General features: G+C 30.7%; 1 protein-coding gene across 1 annotated transcript in view; it reads left to right on the top strand.

Annotated features, from left to right (window-relative positions):
* LOC139514266 (dynein axonemal heavy chain 6-like) overlaps positions 1–17,223 on the top strand; it is a 162,974-nt gene that overhangs the window by 13,161 nt on the left and 132,590 nt on the right. Inside the window, exons 14-36 of the mRNA XM_071303270.1 lie at positions 509–573; positions 1,398–1,509; positions 2,997–3,219; positions 3,408–3,567; positions 3,982–4,085; positions 4,457–4,689; positions 5,540–5,662; positions 6,044–6,217; positions 6,555–6,773; positions 7,306–7,592; positions 8,903–9,132; positions 9,976–10,166; positions 11,713–11,793; positions 12,269–12,427; positions 12,798–12,919; positions 13,164–13,335; positions 13,553–13,657; positions 13,882–13,988; positions 14,297–14,368; positions 14,666–14,753; positions 15,238–15,488; positions 15,886–16,117; positions 16,438–16,706. Coding sequence (XP_071159371.1) covers positions 509–573; positions 1,398–1,509; positions 2,997–3,219; positions 3,408–3,567; positions 3,982–4,085; positions 4,457–4,689; positions 5,540–5,662; positions 6,044–6,217; positions 6,555–6,773; positions 7,306–7,592; positions 8,903–9,132; positions 9,976–10,166; positions 11,713–11,793; positions 12,269–12,427; positions 12,798–12,919; positions 13,164–13,335; positions 13,553–13,657; positions 13,882–13,988; positions 14,297–14,368; positions 14,666–14,753; positions 15,238–15,488; positions 15,886–16,117; positions 16,438–16,706 — 3,779 coding nt within the window. The remainder of the gene's footprint in view (positions 1–508; positions 574–1,397; positions 1,510–2,996; positions 3,220–3,407; positions 3,568–3,981; positions 4,086–4,456; positions 4,690–5,539; positions 5,663–6,043; positions 6,218–6,554; positions 6,774–7,305; positions 7,593–8,902; positions 9,133–9,975; positions 10,167–11,712; positions 11,794–12,268; positions 12,428–12,797; positions 12,920–13,163; positions 13,336–13,552; positions 13,658–13,881; positions 13,989–14,296; positions 14,369–14,665; positions 14,754–15,237; positions 15,489–15,885; positions 16,118–16,437; positions 16,707–17,223) is intronic.

Raw genomic sequence — 17,223 nt, 5'->3', positions numbered from 1 at the left:
CTTGAAACTTATTTTTTCATCATGATGTAAACTTTTAAAAATATATGTTAAATTAAGGTTTGACTCATATTTTGATTGGTTAGTCAATCTTACAATAAATTACAAGGATCCTGAGTCATAGTATACAGTAAGTAGGTAAAGTTATATATCTAAAAAAAAACAACTGTTTTAGAAACTATTCCATCCACAATTCTAAATTCTATTTGATTTGGCATCTTTGACAGAAAGTTTAAACTAAAAAGTCAGATGCAAATTTTGCAGTAATATTTAGACATTAAAAGTGGAGAATAACGTAAAATTTTGTTTTTCCTTATATGTCTGAAGCAATGATTATTATTATTCTTTTACTGAGGTAAGTCATTTATTAAATACCAAACTTATGTTTAATTTCTCGCCACAGAACCCATAAATTGAATTTTAATTCATATTAATTCTCTAAGCATTTAAAAATGATAAACTATCTTTTTGAAAAAGCTAATACTTGTTTTCTTATTGTTTTTCATATCAGGATTCAGATATGGGAACACAGTCAGGAAGAAGTAGTGTTTATATGGCCAGTAGACCTGAATCAAGGTAAATAGGATGATCAGTCAGATCAAGAAATGGATGGATGAATTATAACTCTTTTAAAATGATTGATTTTTTGATTTTTGGTGTTTTAACGGCACTTTAAAGCACCCCATTTAGGCTATTTCGTGGCGGTCAGTGTTTATTGGCAGAGGAAGCCAGAGTGCCTGTAGAAAACCACTGACCTTCAATAGGAAAGAATGTATATAACAATAGATTTATAGGGTTCATTTGTTTGTTTCTTAATAGTTGAGGATGATGATAGATATTAGTGTGTAACATCCAGTGGCAAATATTACATGCATATCAGAACCAGTACATGTTGATATTTATTGATGTTTTTTTCTTCATATTGGGTAAAAACATTTTGGTGGGTAAATTGCTGATCCAAAGACGGATGTGTGGTAAAATTGAATGTGTATCAAATGATATAATTATACCCCATTCCTCTAAGTGGGTGCTGTATCACATTCATTTTGTTGTTTTCTGCTTATCTATCAAATATTCAAGATCATGTTGTATTTTATGTACAGATAAATCTCGAACCAATTCTAAAAAATATTGAGTACGGTAAATTCAGAAATTATTGTGTGCATTTGTTATTGCGATTTTGTAAATTTTTATTTAAAAAATTTTTGCGATATTGAGAAAATTCTGTGTAATTCATATACAAATTTCAAAATGCAAGTTTGAATTATTGGGATTATGACCCTTTCGGATTTTTAGCAATAATTTCTGAATTAACAGTATCACATTTTGAGTAATTATCTGTGTTTTTTCAGAGTCATAATTTATCACAATTGAAGATTAGAAATAATTGTGTTTTACAGGGCCAGTGGTATTGGGAAACCAGGACAGGTACAAAAAAAAGAAGGCTATGTTATTCCACAGTTTGATTTTGATCAGCCAGAACTGTTTGATGGTCCTCCTGATATTAATGAGGTGCGTAATAAATATTTTTTAGGGGCGGGGGAATGAAATATATGTAAATTTATTTGTTTTCAAGCTTACTGATACTCAATTTCCTGTTTTTAACTTTATTCCATTCGATTGATGTGGTAATAAACCAGGGCTTCAAAAAATATTTGAGCCAGCTGGACATTTTATATCTGGTCCCAATTTTAATGCCTTAAGACTAAGTTACAAAAGGCAATTATGGTAATCAGATGGCCATCCTAGTGAATGACATAAGATAAAAAAACCGATATTAAACTTTATTTTGATATGAATTTGATATTCTAAAGTAAACTGTTTAATTGGCAGTGCATCAATCAAAGTGTGCACATCAGCGTGCTCATACCTGTCTTAGACTCTTTATTTGTGCAAAATGACGTTGTCAAAAACTTTACTTTCGTTTTAAAATCACATTTTTCTAAACTTGACTTGACAATGGTAAAATATGGACCAGAAACGGATATGTAAATTCTGTGTACGTTTACAAAGCACAACTGAGTAAAGAAGCTCTTCCCCTGTTATTTCTTGAAACAAAATACTTGAAAAGAACGTTAGATACAGGTATCAATGATAATTTTAGCATTTTTGAAGAAAGGTAGGATGCATAATTAAATTTCCCACCTGTGCACATGTGCACACGTGTTCTTGTTCATACAACGTAGTTCTGACGATTTTTCTTTAAAACTTTTTTTAAAAGTTCATCAAATCATGTTTATAAACGTATTTCTTATAATTATAATCTGTTTGACTAAATTAATTAGATACAAACCGCTGAAATGTAAGAAAATAACTTTGAATGGTCCCATCAATTTATACGATGTCCGGTACTGAAAATAGTTAACATGTCACCTGAACAGGTAGATTTCAGCTGTTCAACACCTAATTAGCATTCATTAAAATTAGAAAGTATTGAAGAAGGGGTTGTTTTTGATAGTAATGAATGATCATGTCACTTTTAAGACCGGAAATGTGTGGCTGTAAGAGGCAAAATGTTGGGTCAAAAAGATCACCAATTATGTTAAAATAACGGTCTCTTAAGAAAGCCTTGAAAACGAAAAAGTTTATGACCGTTTCATGCTTTGCCCAGCAGGACTTTTACCAGACATTATAATTTATACAAATGTCCGGAATATATGACCATAAACACATATATTATGCTTTAAAACTAAGATAAAGACAGGAGGGGTTGAATTATCTAATTTCAATTTATTGTGGTGTAAACATCAAGGAATCTAGGTCATATTAGAATGTCTTTTGTGGGCAACAAATTTCTGAAAATATGTTAGCATCCTTAAAAAGAGGTTATTTCTTTAAATCCGTACTTGTTTTTCACCCACAAATCCAAAAGAAAGTTACTATCAAGAGTATGCCATGGACTGGTAATTGGTTTTATAAAGTATTCATATTCATACATGTATATGGTTTGTATACATACCGTGAATTTACCAAAAGAAATTATCACATATCAATTTTAGGTACTGGAAGAAATTAAACAAAAAGATGTTGTAGAAGAAATAGCAGCAGCTGTATTTAATGTACAGCTAGTGTTGAATACCCCTAAAGAAAGAACTGCCCTATCAGGTGGTAGTAGACATTCATCATCTCCAGGATCCTCTAGGAGGAAGACCCTGGAGAGAACTGAATTAGGATCAGGAAAGAAGATGGTCAAATTCACTGATGAACAACAATCAGCAACAGGTAATGGAAGGCAAAAGTTTGTAACTATTTGATTGTCTCCCTTAGCTAATCTTCAAACTTTTGCAAAACCTCTAATTCAAATATCCCTTAAAAGCACATTTTTTCTTGAATCCTTGGTAATTGGTACCCAGAAAAATAACTGAATCCACAGAATAGTTCAATAAAATGGTATTCTCTTTATTTAATAGATACAGAGAACTCTGACTCAGAGTCTGATTATTATTCTGATGAGGAAACTGATGGAGAGAGAGAAGACCACAAAGAATATAAAGAAGGAGAAGATGATGAGGATGACGATGAAGAAAAGAAGGGAGATAAACAGTTAACTTATGCTTACACAGAGAGAAGGTTTGTTACATTGAATATATAACCTACCGAGAACTGATAATACAATAAAAGTAGTGAGTAACATTAAAAGACAAATGCCACATATGAATTGGTATGGTTATATCATTTGTAAATCATGTGCTTCGAAATCTTTCTTTCTGGCATAATAAACTTGAGAGGACATTTTAGAATTAATCCCCAACATTTCTAGAAATTTCTAGTCATTTCTTGACAATTTAACATCTGAAAAATTGATAAGACATTTGTTTGATGTTGAATATGTTGACTCTATTTCTAACACAACTTAACATTTAATGTAATAAAAAACCCATCAAAAACAGTTTTTGAATAAAGTTTTTAGAATTTCATGTTATCTTAAATCTTTCGTTCATAAATTTAGTTCAGTTGTGGTATAGTTTACTGTTTTGTTTTTAGGAAACCAACTCTACCAAGCAAATCAGTTGTTGACATATCACCAAATCAGGAACAGTTCAAACAGGGTATAGATGAAATAGTGGCTGGGTTTAGGAGTACTATTGGTAAGTGACTCACTTAGGAACAGTTTAAACAGGGCGTAGTTTAGCTGATGACTAGTTCAGTAATTTGTTTTTAAGTTGATATAGTATTGCGCTAGGAACAGTTCTAAAATTTATTATTATATTAGTAGATTTAAAATAATATTGTAAGTACTTTAAATATTAATCTCAGAAAGAGTGATGAAAATGTATAGTCAACCAGTGTCTAGATTTAGGGAATATTTTCATAAAGATCCAGTTTTTATGGTGAAGTCTCAGAAGTAGAGAAGCCAAGTATTTCAGTGCAATCTTGTCTTTAAATTCACAGTAAACATTGACTTTCCATTTTTATTTTAAAAAATCATATAATTTTCGTTTTACTGTTTCATTTTCAGTTCAAGTTGTTTCCATGTTACGAGAACCAAGATTAAAAGTATTCTACTCAGCACCTATACAGGATCTGAAGTTAAACTTTGATGTCGAGGAGGAGGAGGAGAGAAGGGAATATGAACGACCTTGGCCTGACCTTCAGTTTATCTTCAGTGACGACTATGAATACAATAACTTATTAGAGGAGTTACATAAATACATAGAAATGGAGATGAATCTTGTCAAGCAGTATGCTAAAGTAAGTTGAATTCTTCAGTTTGAATACTGTAATACTTGTAAAATAGATGCTTCATTTGTCAGTCAATTTTAAATTTTCTTCCAAGTACTTTTCTTTTCCAATTAAAAGTGAATGAAGGGAACTAGTAGGTCTGGTAAGGAATGACCTCCACTTTAATGAAAACAAGGAGGTTACATGTAAAAACACTGAATTTCATGTAAAACAAAGCATGTTGGAAGGAAAGATTATTAATATTGCTGTATACTTTGTTATTTTAAAGGATTATCTTTTGACGTTTCTAAATAGGAATCAGTTTTATTTTGCTGTTTGGAAATGCAGAAAGGCAGATTGCTTGAAAATATTTATGAAAGTTATACAATTTTGCCCTTTTTTGGGATATTCTGTAAACAATTGAAGTAGAATATCTGACATATAAATTTCTTGCCTGAACCGTAGTAATTCTGCTAAATCATTGAAAGTAAGGACTAGTTATTCTGACTATCTGGATTAGCATTGTTGTATGTACACACACATTAAATATGATACAAACAGTATTACATTAAATAACAATTGTTCTTTAAATATTACACCTTAAAATTACAATTGTTCTATAAGTATTACATCAAAATAGCATTTGTTCTTTAAGTATTACATTGAAATTACAATTGTTCTTTAAAATAACTTTGAAATTACCTTTTTTTTTATAATTTACAATGAAATTACAATTGTTCTTTAAAATAACATTGAAATTACATTTTTTTTATAATTTATAATGAAATTACAATTGTTCTTTAAGTATTAAAATGAAATTACAATGTTCTTTAAATATTACATTGAAATTACAATGTTCTTTAAATATTTCTTCTTGTAGGAGTTTGATCAGTATTGTCTGATGGTTGATGATGCCATGAAATTGAATGTAGAAGAATCGATGGCCTATAAGCCTTGGTCAACAGATCAGTTTAGTGGTGTTCTAGCCAAACATACTGGTGAAGTAAGATTTTTACCTTTTCTTGTGTTCCTAACCAGCACTGCAAAAATTTATTACAGTTATGAGTCGTTGTCCATTGCTGTATTTAATTAACGATTAAATTTTTTCTCACAGAATATAGTTGATAAGGTGAAATTGGATTTACCTGTTCAAACTGACAATCATAATAAGTTCCACTGTCCCTTACTTAGTCCTTATTTAAATTATGGTTTTGATCTTAGAAACTTATAGTTAAAGAGCAATGACATTTTTGTCAGAGTGTAGATTATGGATAGTGTTAGATGTGTCAGTATCAATATGCTGTCAGAACTTATGTAAGTAAACCCGTTATAAAGACATTTTTTTGTTTTTGATAGCTCTATATTTTTTATTAACCTTTTGCAGATTGGAAAAATGAAAGCCATGACAATCAGAAAGAGAGTACATATGATACAGGTTCTGAGTAAGAACTACCGTGAGACCTGTCTACCATATCCTACCAATATTGTGGATACAGTACATATCAAACTCCCACTTATAGCCAATAAAAGGAATGAAGACTTACTTACTATTATCAAGGTTGGTTTTCAGGGATATTAAACAAAAAAAAATGATCAAATTAACTCTTTCTATTATTCTTATCTGATTTAATCCTGAAAGTTAATTAATTTTTGATAATCAATAAAAGTATTTAGATTCTTCTCATTCCTTTATTAGTCAGAATTTTTATTTATTCTCCTTTGATATTGCTATTATTACTTTTCAAAAACTGTGACCATGCCTTGATGACATTTCACAGAAAGAACACAGTTTTGGAATTGAGAAAAAAATGTATGTTTGGCTACATATTGTCTATTCTTGGACTATTTTAACAGTCATTATTCAGTTTTAATAGTTAAACTTCATATAATTTCAGGGTGCAGCAAGGAAATTGGACAACTATCCTAAATCTGTTGAACAATTTGTGGAGCATTTGACCTTTCTGTCAAAGATTAGTTCAGAGTTACCTGCCCTTGAGAATGAGTTTCTATTAGTGAACAAGTTATTCACAATAGCTAAGGATTACTTAGTTAACATATTACCAGAAGAAATGGCTTTATATCAGACATTGGCTCCAAGTTTTCAGGGATTGAAGGTATACTTTGATGAATTAGAATAAATGACTGTAAAATCATTGACAGTGAAACTTGAAACATGAAAGAATATTCAGAATATTATTTAGTGATTAGTGAACCAAAGAACTATTTATTATTAGTCCTAAATACTAGGTACAAAAGGGGTTCTATTTTGCAGGTTACACTGTATATGACAAAACAAACATTAGGTAGTGGGGAAAAAAATATGAGATGAATAGGGGCAGAGTAAAAGACAATAGTGAACTAATCTGTCTCTAGTATGGTGATTAGTTTGCCTAAAGCAGATATCGTTGATATATATAAAAAAAAAATCAAATTTCACGAATATTTTTCTTTAACCCTCTTACACGGTTTATTTTTGTTTGCTGTAAAAGTGAAGATAAGTGAGTGGATATTTTTGTGATTTGGCTGAGTCGTTAAATTGCAAAAAAATAAACCTGTTGTGAAAATTTCATGCTTTACAGTATTATATAGAATATTTGTATTTGGAATACGTTTGCAAAAGTTCTACTTATAAATGTTTTGTTCTAGAATACCATCCTGTATAATGAAGCTAAGAAAGATGAGAATATCCGTAAGTTCAGTCGAGACTTAGACACCTTGATACAACAGATTCGTTCAGAGCTGAATAAAAAGAAAGAAGAGGTGAAGAATCCTGACTTACTTAGTATAGATACAGATCCTGGCAGAGCTATAAATACTATAGAAGTAGCTCAGGAAGATGTCCAATCTCTGTCTAAACGGATACATAGTTATGTCACGTACCAAGAGAGATTTGGTAGCTCACTTGCTAACTCTAAGAAGAACATGTTTGGAGAGTGAGTATTTGAAATTCAATACTTTAAAAAAAATTAGTGTTCAGAAGTAAAAGTCTGGTCTGAAATATAAATTCTTTACCTGAGGTTGAAAACAAATCTATGGCTGCCATGAATTATTTGATTCTAATAAAATACAACATATTAGACAAATATTGTAATTTTGTCAACCGGGAAACCCTATAAACACAATACTTTTTTGGGCTGTTCTTTTTTACCTCGATCTATAATTTCCAAAGTCACATTTTACTTCTAAACATTTTCCTTTTTATTTCCTTTTTTTAAATTTTGAGGTGTACAAGGAGCATGAAAGAGCCTGGTATTTACATTTGACATATGACATTTCCCTGTTTAGTTGCCAAAGACAGTAACATCATTTCATGGCATTTTAGTTTTAAACATTATTGTGTTACACAAGAATTAGTGAAACTCCCAGCTAATATATTTAAACAAAATTCAATTTTTCTAGTGCATGAACAAATTTATTCTTTTCAGCCAATCAGTGAGGTAAATCATGTATAAAGTTGTAATTTATTTGTTCCTCTTTAAAAATGTTGAATTTGATTGCATATGTTTGACTTTATTGTTTTTTATATTCAAGAGTATGTAAAATATTTGTACAACCTGCATGATTTCATTATTATTCCAGTTCTGGTTTCAAAAATCTAATATACAGTATGAATGAACCGTACAATTCATAAGTTCATATATATACAGTATAAAAGTAGTTAACATCATTACAATGATTTGAGATACATTATGTAAAAGAAGTCAAAGTTATTGCAATGATATGGGATATACACTATAAATGTAGTCAAAATTATTGCAATGATATGGGATAAATACTATAAAAGTATATATTGCAATGCTATTGGATGCACTGTATAAAAGTAGTCAACAGTATTACAATGATATGGGATACACTATAAAAGTTGTCAACATCATTGCATTGATATGGGATACAAAGTATAAAAGTAGTCAACAGTATTGCAATGAAATAGTATACACTGTATAAAAGTAGTCATTATTATATCAATGATATGGGATACACTATAAAGTAGTCAACATATCAATGATATGGGATACACTATAAAGTAGTCAACATTATATCAATGAAATGGGATACACTACAAAGTAGTCAACATTATAGAAATGGTATGGGATACACTATAAAAGGGGTCAACATAAATACAATGATTATGGGATACACTGTGTAAAAGTAGTCCACAATATTCCACTGAAATGGGATACAATGTATAAAAGTAATCAACATTGTTGCAAACTTATTGCATATTACATTTCTTTTTATTTAGAGAATACCTGCTAATGGACAGATCAGATGATAGTAGTGCCAAGGAGATACAAGCAGCTTTACCAGAGGTTGAAAGAGATCTAACATTAAGAAAAGCACTATGGACTTCAACAATGGAATGGAATAAGTTAGAGAAACAATGGATTAATACATTATTTGATGCATTACAAGTAGAAAGTCTACAGAAAAATGTCAGCAAGTTTACACAAACAGTGTATATGTTAGAAAAAGGTAATCCTATCTTATCTACCATATTGAAAGTACAGACTCGGACTTCTCTTGAACTGAATTTTAATGTGCGTATTGTTATTCTTTTTACTTTTCTACATTGGCTAGAGGTATAGGGGGAGGGTTGAGATCTCATAAACATGTTTAACCCCGCCGCAATTTTGCGCCTGTCCCAAGTCAGGAGCCTCTGGCCTTTGTTAGTCTTGTATGATTTTAAATTTTAGTTTCTTGTGTATAATTCGGAGTTTAGTATGACGTCCATTATCACTGTACTATTATGCATATTTTAGGGGCCAGCTGAAGGACACCTACGGGTGCGGGAATCCTCGCTACATTGAAGACCCATTGGTTGCCTTCGGCTGTTGTTTGCTCTATGGTCGGGTGGTTGTCGCTTTGACATATTCACCATTTCCTTTCTCAATTTTATCATATAGGGGTTTTGACACAGAATTCTTGGTATGCTGCACATAGAAATGGGATAGTGGAAACAGGGCAATGTGTCCTTATCCCTTGATGATAATCAAAGTAATTTATTTTTATGCCAATTTTTAAATCTGTTATCATAGTGGGGAAATACCATAATGGAATACCAAATCACAAATTATGTTCTCATCCTGTAAAAGGTGGAAAACTTTCCTCTTTCACATTAAAAATAGATTGTTCTAAACAATGATTGAAGTAAATTGTTTTTTATAAATTTTTCCTATTTTACGGAATGCTAAATGATGTATTATAACATGGATATTTGACACAAATTCATGCATGTAAGCCATCACCTTCATCCCTATTCCAGGGATATAAACTATTAATAGACATGTATAACAGTAATAATAATATTTTGTATAGGATTGCCCCACAATGAGGTTGTCCCACATCTCAAGGAGAAAGTAATGGAATTTAAACAGAGTATGCCAATCATTACCAGCTTGAGAAATCCTTCATTGAAACAGCGTCATTGGGATGAAATAGAACGAATGATTGGGAAATCTATTGTAAAAGACAAAACATTTACACTTGGAAACTTGATAGAAATGAAGGTAAGTCTACATAGCTTGATATTGTATACACAACTGACTAGTTACACCCCAAGCAATTTATTGCGGCGGATATAATGTTTTTGATCCGTCCGTCTGTCCGTTCATCATTCCTGTTCTTGTCATCACAACTCCTCCTTTTTTTCCAGGAGTTACCCCCATTTAAACTTATTTGTCTCAATACGCTACTGCAACAGTTTGTCATCGCAACTCCTCTGAAACCACACAACAGAATTCATGAAACTTTGTAGATAATAAGCCCATACTATGAAGATGTGCATATCAACAGGAAATTATGATTAATTTCTTTTCTAGGAGTGACGCCCCTTTGAACTAATCTGACTCAATATACTACTGCAACAGTTTGTCATTGCAACTCCTCTAAAACCACATGACAGAATTTCATCAATCTTTGTAGATAAAAAGGACATACTATGTAGATGTGCATATTGACAGGAAATTATGATTAATTTTTTTTTATAGGAGTTACGCCCCTTTGAACGTATCTGCATCAATATACAATTGCAAGTTTGTCATCACAACGCCTCTGAAACCACACATTTCAACAAAATTTCTTTGTAGTTAATGAAGACATAATATTTTAATGTGCATATCCACAAGAACATTTTTATCACTTGACTTTTGTAGAGTTATGATTTTTTATTCAAGCAAATTGATACCCAGTTCCAGTTCCAATCTCTAATTTGCATGGTATGCAATCAGTGTAAGGAGTTTTTTGTTCAAGTGCATCTGAGAGCTCAGAATCTTTGTGGTTTTCATTATTTTGAAATGTTGTCACTGTAGATCTGTTTTATTTTGTGATGAACTAACTTTCATTTTAAAATTATTTTCTTTTAAATAACACTAAATTAGTACTACATGTACTGGAAGTCAACAATATATTTTTTTATGCACCATATTTCTGTCAAGATTTATAGAATAACTAAGCGAAGAATTCAAATAGAGAAAAATATGCAACCAGTGACAGAACAACACATTAATTCATGAATGCGTGCAGGGCATGAGTTAATATTAGTGTTGTGCAGTCACAAGTTGAATATTTTTCGATATTTGAATTTTTAAATAGTTATTATTTTTATTACATTGGCAAACAGCTTTTTTTTTAAAGAAATTAATGTTAAACATGTAAGAAACTATCTTTTTTCTAAAAATTCACAATTTGTTGTTATCGACGTCTTGACAACGCCTTTTGTTGTATGACGTCAGAGAGTGAAATAACAAAGGTTTATTTCACATGTGAAATTAACGGTTTTTATTTAACTGGAAAATCAATGTAATTCATTGCAACCAATGCAATAAATACATTTATTTGGAAATTTGAATATATTTTTGAGCTCAATTATGTGTTTTCATAACAAGAGCTTTATAATATAACAATTTTCAGGTATTTTAATTTTACCGAATTCAACATGTTCACTCATATAAGTTTGTAAAAACCAATATTACTGATAAATAATATTTCAATATGAAAAATGCTCAGTCTAACTAAAGAATTGACATTGATTAATTATCTGTTTTTGTTTTCCAGATAATAAAACTGAAAGATAAGATTCAGGACATATCTACAACAGCCAGCAATGAAGAAACATTAGAGAAAATGTTAGACAAGGTGATTATAACCCCCTCTTAAGGAAAAGTTATACCTGTTGACATCTTTCAATGTTTTTGTTAATCCATCTCTTATAATTTTTTGTTGCTTCTTAATGGATCTTCATGGAATTTGGTATACTGTGAAATGCAATGGTGTTTTTTGAAAATTTTACTACTGTGTACATAGTTCCCACATTTTCACAGCTGTATTATTGTTACTTGTTATAAGAAATCTGTTAAGGAAAGTGTCTAAAAGATAATTTATAATTCCAAGAATAACAGACATTGTATAGCTACGCTCAGTTCAATTTGTTAACAATGCCAGTCAATAATATTTGCATAGGTACTGGAGAATTCCAGTCTATCATCCAGTCGCCATGATTTCATCAGATTAAAGATAGTAGACACTGCAACCTCCTGTTTGCAACTTGCACAAACTAAGTAGAGTCGGTTCTGAAGTGAAAAATAATGAATTGAATTTTGTGAATTTGTAGATCATTCAATTATGGCAAAAAACAGACTTCCGTACTGTACCACAGCCTAGTAGAGACACCTATATTATTGGAGGTGCTGATGACATCATGGCACAGTTAGAGGAAAGTGCTGTAACCATTGGTACAATTAGAGGATCCAGATATGTATCACCCATTAAGGTAGGCTGGTGATAGATAAGTTTAGACAAATTTTGATTTTCTTTTGTGAAATACATTTTTTTTTTTAAATCATTGAAAAGCAAAGACAAACAATATTATTTCAAACATAGAAAAAAGAAATTTTATTTGCAGCAACCTCTTCATTTTGAAATTCATTTGGAAAGTATTAAGCAAAATATTTCAATTTCATTAGATGTATAAATCCTACATATCATTCCATGTTGTTTATAAAGGACCTTTTGTTAAAATGTTTAACTAGTAAATCGGTAGTTTCTTTATTATTTTATATTCATAATGTGATGAATTTTACTTAAAACAAGAATAAAGTGATGTTCTTTTTAAAAACTTTAATGAACTACGTATGTTGTAGGGTCAAGTAGAAGAATGGGAAAGAAAGTTGTTGGTTTTTGGACGTACCTTAGATGAATGGTTGTCATGTCAGCGTACATGGTTATATATTGAGAAGATATTCCGTGCTCCTGACATACAGAGGTATTATTTAAAATTTGAGGCTATTACATAGAAGAAGAAAGCCAGATCTGACTTGTTTATTCATATTAAAATAATGAGTAAGGTTAAAAAAGAAAAGGAGCAAATAAGTGTATATTTTTATCCTACCGCATCGGCTGATATATCTTTTTAATTTTGATGAAAATAAAATTTTAAAATTCAATATTTATATAAAGAAACAAAAAATGATTGTATTTGAAGTAATAGTTAAATTTTTAATTTGTAGACAATTGAAAGGAGAATTTAAGATGTTCATGCAAGTCGACAGAGCCTGGAAAGATTTAATGAGGAGAGTAGAGGATCGACCCAATGCTATAAAGTCAGCTCTTACGCCTGGAACACTAGAGACGCTACAACAAAATAACTTAACACTCAATATTATACAGAAAAATCTAGAGGTATATTAGAATTGTGTTTTTTATCTGCTTATAATGAAAATTTAATATCTAGTACATTTAAACAAAAAAAGTTCATCTGTGGATTACAACTCAGAACAGTTTGAAATGTGAAATGAAAGTACAAATAAAACAATCATAACATACGCATATTCTAGAATTGTTTTAAGTTAGCAAGTGGTATAAGAAGTTAAATTCTATAACTCTATGTTTAATTTAGGATCATCTTGAGACGAAGAGATTTGCCTTCCCCAGGTTTTACTTTCTCAGTAATGATGAGTTGTTGGAGATCCTGGCTAACTCAGATAATCCAAATGCTGTTCAGGTAATTTAGATAGATATCAGACAATTGTTTTATTTCTGTATGATGTTTTAAAATTCAAATATAAATTAATTGCTAACTAAATTTTTCATCATGATTTTGATATTAAACTTAACAGTAGTAATCTTTAGCATTGTTTTGATGTGAAGAAATTCTTTCAATCTCGTGTTTGTAATTTGTTTTGGTTATTTGAATGTGTAAGATTCATATTTATTTATGTATTTTAGCCACACTTGGGTAAATGTTTTGGAAATGTTAAATCTCTGGAAATTACTGGTGGAATTGTAAGGAAAATGATTTCAGATGAAGGGGAAGAAATAGAAATGCCCAAAAAGTAAGTATTAAGTATAAAGATTTTGTCATTTGATTTCCTGTCAGACAGAAAGTGCTAATATTAAATTTAAGAATTATGCAACAAATGTTTTTCTATAGGCTTGTGTTGACTTTGGCAACACCATAAAATCAAATATCAATGAAATTATAAATTAACCTCAATCCATGACAATAAGTACCAATGAAAAGAACGGAATTCAATTTGATATTTTTTCAGACAGTTTCTATGCAGATTTACATTTCAATTTTGATTTATTCTGATTTTTGTTTGTTATCAGCAAGTGTAAATTATAAACTTTTTTTTTTCAGTCGTATCAGAACAGGAAACACTCCTCAGTGGCTGGTTAGTTTTGAGACAGTTATGTTTGAAACTGTCAAAAAGTAAGTTGACTTATGTAATAAATAAACCTTTTCATTCTGGTGTGAATCTGATCCATTGTTATATGAAAAGAAAATCATTTCTTTATTCACTTTGACCAGCTGCTATACATTCAAAGTATTTTTTAACACATGAAACAAGCATCATAAAAAGTGGAAGTTTTAAAAACCCACATTGCTTTAAAACAGAAATCAAGATATAATTAGGACAGCCATTTTTAATCATATTACAGTAATGTTGTGTATAGCCTTCAATTATCCATATCACTGTATAGTTTTAATATCTTTCATTTTTTACAGACATTTAAAGAAAGGTATAAGTGATTGGGACAATTCAGATTTGTCAAAATGGGTACTAGAACATCCTGGACAAGTTGTTCTCACTGTGGTAAGTATATTGTAAATGGTATATGATATCTTGGATGGCTATGAATTAAGAACATTAATTTTGTTTGGGATAAAAGTTTGTTTGAATAAGAAACAATTTTCATTATTAAACCAAAAACCACAAAATTTGAGTGGTAACAATGAGATCCATTTTACTAAGGAAGACAACTGAAATATATGGGAAAAAAAGACCTTTATCAGTTTGACATTTGTAATATTTTGATATTATCATGTTCAATGGTAGGTTAATATTCTGTGTTATATCATAGAATAACCCCTTAGTTTGAAAGATCATTTATTGAGAGGACTTTAATAGATTAGTATAGTTTTTGCAGTTATAATGAATGCAATATGGTAAAAGTAGCCAAAAAGATTCAAAGATATGCTTTTTTTCCAAGATTCCTGTTTGAAAAACCACCTTTGTTCCTTCATTATGAGAAAACTCATCTCCAGATGCTATTATCAATACAATTTTATAATTACAGGTTCAAATAATGTTGAACAAAGATGTAGTGAAATGTTTTGAACAACCTAACCCCATCACAGCCATTACAGAGGTACAGAGTAATCTAATCAAATCATTAGAACAGCTCGCTGGTGTCGTGTCCCAGAATATCAAAGGCTATCAGAGGATGAGTATAGAGGCCTTACTGACCATCAACGTCCATAACAGAGATATACTACATACCATGATAGTGGATAAAGTTACCTCAAAGGAGGACTTTGATTGGAAAAAGTAAGAAGAACTTGGATGAAACTTTACATAGTTTATCAGTTTAAGGTGTTACATAGAGTATTGTCTAAAGACAGGAATCTAAAATGGAAATCTCAAACAAGTTGTCTTCAATTAGCTGTCATTCAGCACAAATAGTCACATTCATACTGTGGCTGAATTTAGAAATATCCAAATATTTGTAATTTTTAATCAAAGTATGAGAATCATTGTAACTTTATAATAAAATATATGTAAAAAATGTGATTTTCCCCCCATTTTTTAGAATGACCATCTGATCTTGAAGGTGTTAAAATTAAAGTTGCTATAGAATTTATAAAAAAAAATAACATTCATCTTATCATCGGAGAACATACATTGATAGTTTTGAATTTTTTAAACTTGAACATTTTATTTTTAGACAACTGCGATATGAATGGGATGAACAAAGTAATCATTGCCAAGTTCTACAATCCAATGCACAGTTTAAGTATGGGTATGAGTACCTTGGATGTTCCCCTCGTTTAGTTATTACACAGCTAACAGACAGATGTTACCTTACTCTAACTGGTGCCATGCATTTACATCTTGGAGGATCACCAGCTGGCCCTGCTGGTACTGGAAAAACTGAAACCGTTAAAGATTTAGCTAAGGTAAGAATTATCTCCCTTTAAAATAACTGGTGCCATGCATTTACATCTCTCTGCTTTAAAGATGAAATTGAGAATGGAAATGTGGAATATGTGAAAGAGACAGCAACCCTCAGCAACAACCCGACCAAAGAGCAGATAACAGTGAAAGGGGTATAACTATACTGATGGATCAAGATATGATAAATTTAGCAAAGTGAAACACATCAAATAAGGACTATTTTGCTTAAAAGATTATAAAGTGAAAATAGGTTAACTTTGTGCGTAGGAACCATGCATCAATAATAATTCTCTATTAAAACGCTTTTTTTCTTCTTTTACAGGCCATGGGTAAATTGTGTGTTGTATTCAATTGTTCAGAAGGACTTGATTTTAAGACATTAGGGAAGTTTTTCTCTGGATTAGCACAGTCTGGAAGTTGGTGTTGTTTTGACGAGTTTAATCGTATTGATATAGAGGTATTATCTGTCGTCGCTCAACAAATCCATACTATAAAGGCTGCCAAGGATGCTCAAGCTCCTAGATTTATATTTGAAGGAAAGGACATCAAATTGGATATGTCTTGTGGATACTTTATAACAATGAATCCCACGTAAGTTTTGTAAGATATAGAACCGAATCAGTAGTCCCCTAATGCATGAGAATTCCAATCTTTTCATTTGTTTGTCCTTAATGTCATAATAATTTATAATATTGTACTTATGTAAGAGTCTTTGAACTTTGAGATAGCTAACGGACAAAAAATTTCAAGGCATAGTAAAAAAAAATTAATGTTTTATGATCTGCATGGCTGTTTCAGTCAAATAAGCACTTCTCTTCTCTGAATCAGCCTGTATTTAATTTTAGGTTACCATTTGTTTTGTAGACATGTTTAACTGTTCAATATTATGTTGGTGTTTTTTTTTTTTAATTTTTATTTATTAAAGGCAGTTTTCTGACATGGATCTAGTGTTTCAATAATATAGTATACCTTTCAGCTTGCAGGTTTTCATTTCAGTTTGAAAATTTAGTACCCTTGATGTTACCTAATCACACTTATTATTAGCTCACCTGGCCTAAAAGGCCATGTGAGCTTTTCACATCACTTGGCGTCCGTCGTCGTCGTCGTT

Source organism: Mytilus edulis, chromosome 3 (assembly GCF_963676685.1).
Source record: "Mytilus edulis chromosome 3, xbMytEdul2.2, whole genome shotgun sequence".
Classification (NCBI taxonomy): domain Eukaryota; kingdom Metazoa; phylum Mollusca; class Bivalvia; order Mytilida; family Mytilidae; genus Mytilus; species Mytilus edulis.
Note: the sequence above shows the minus strand (reverse complement) of the source record. Positions and strands in the feature narration are given on the sequence as shown.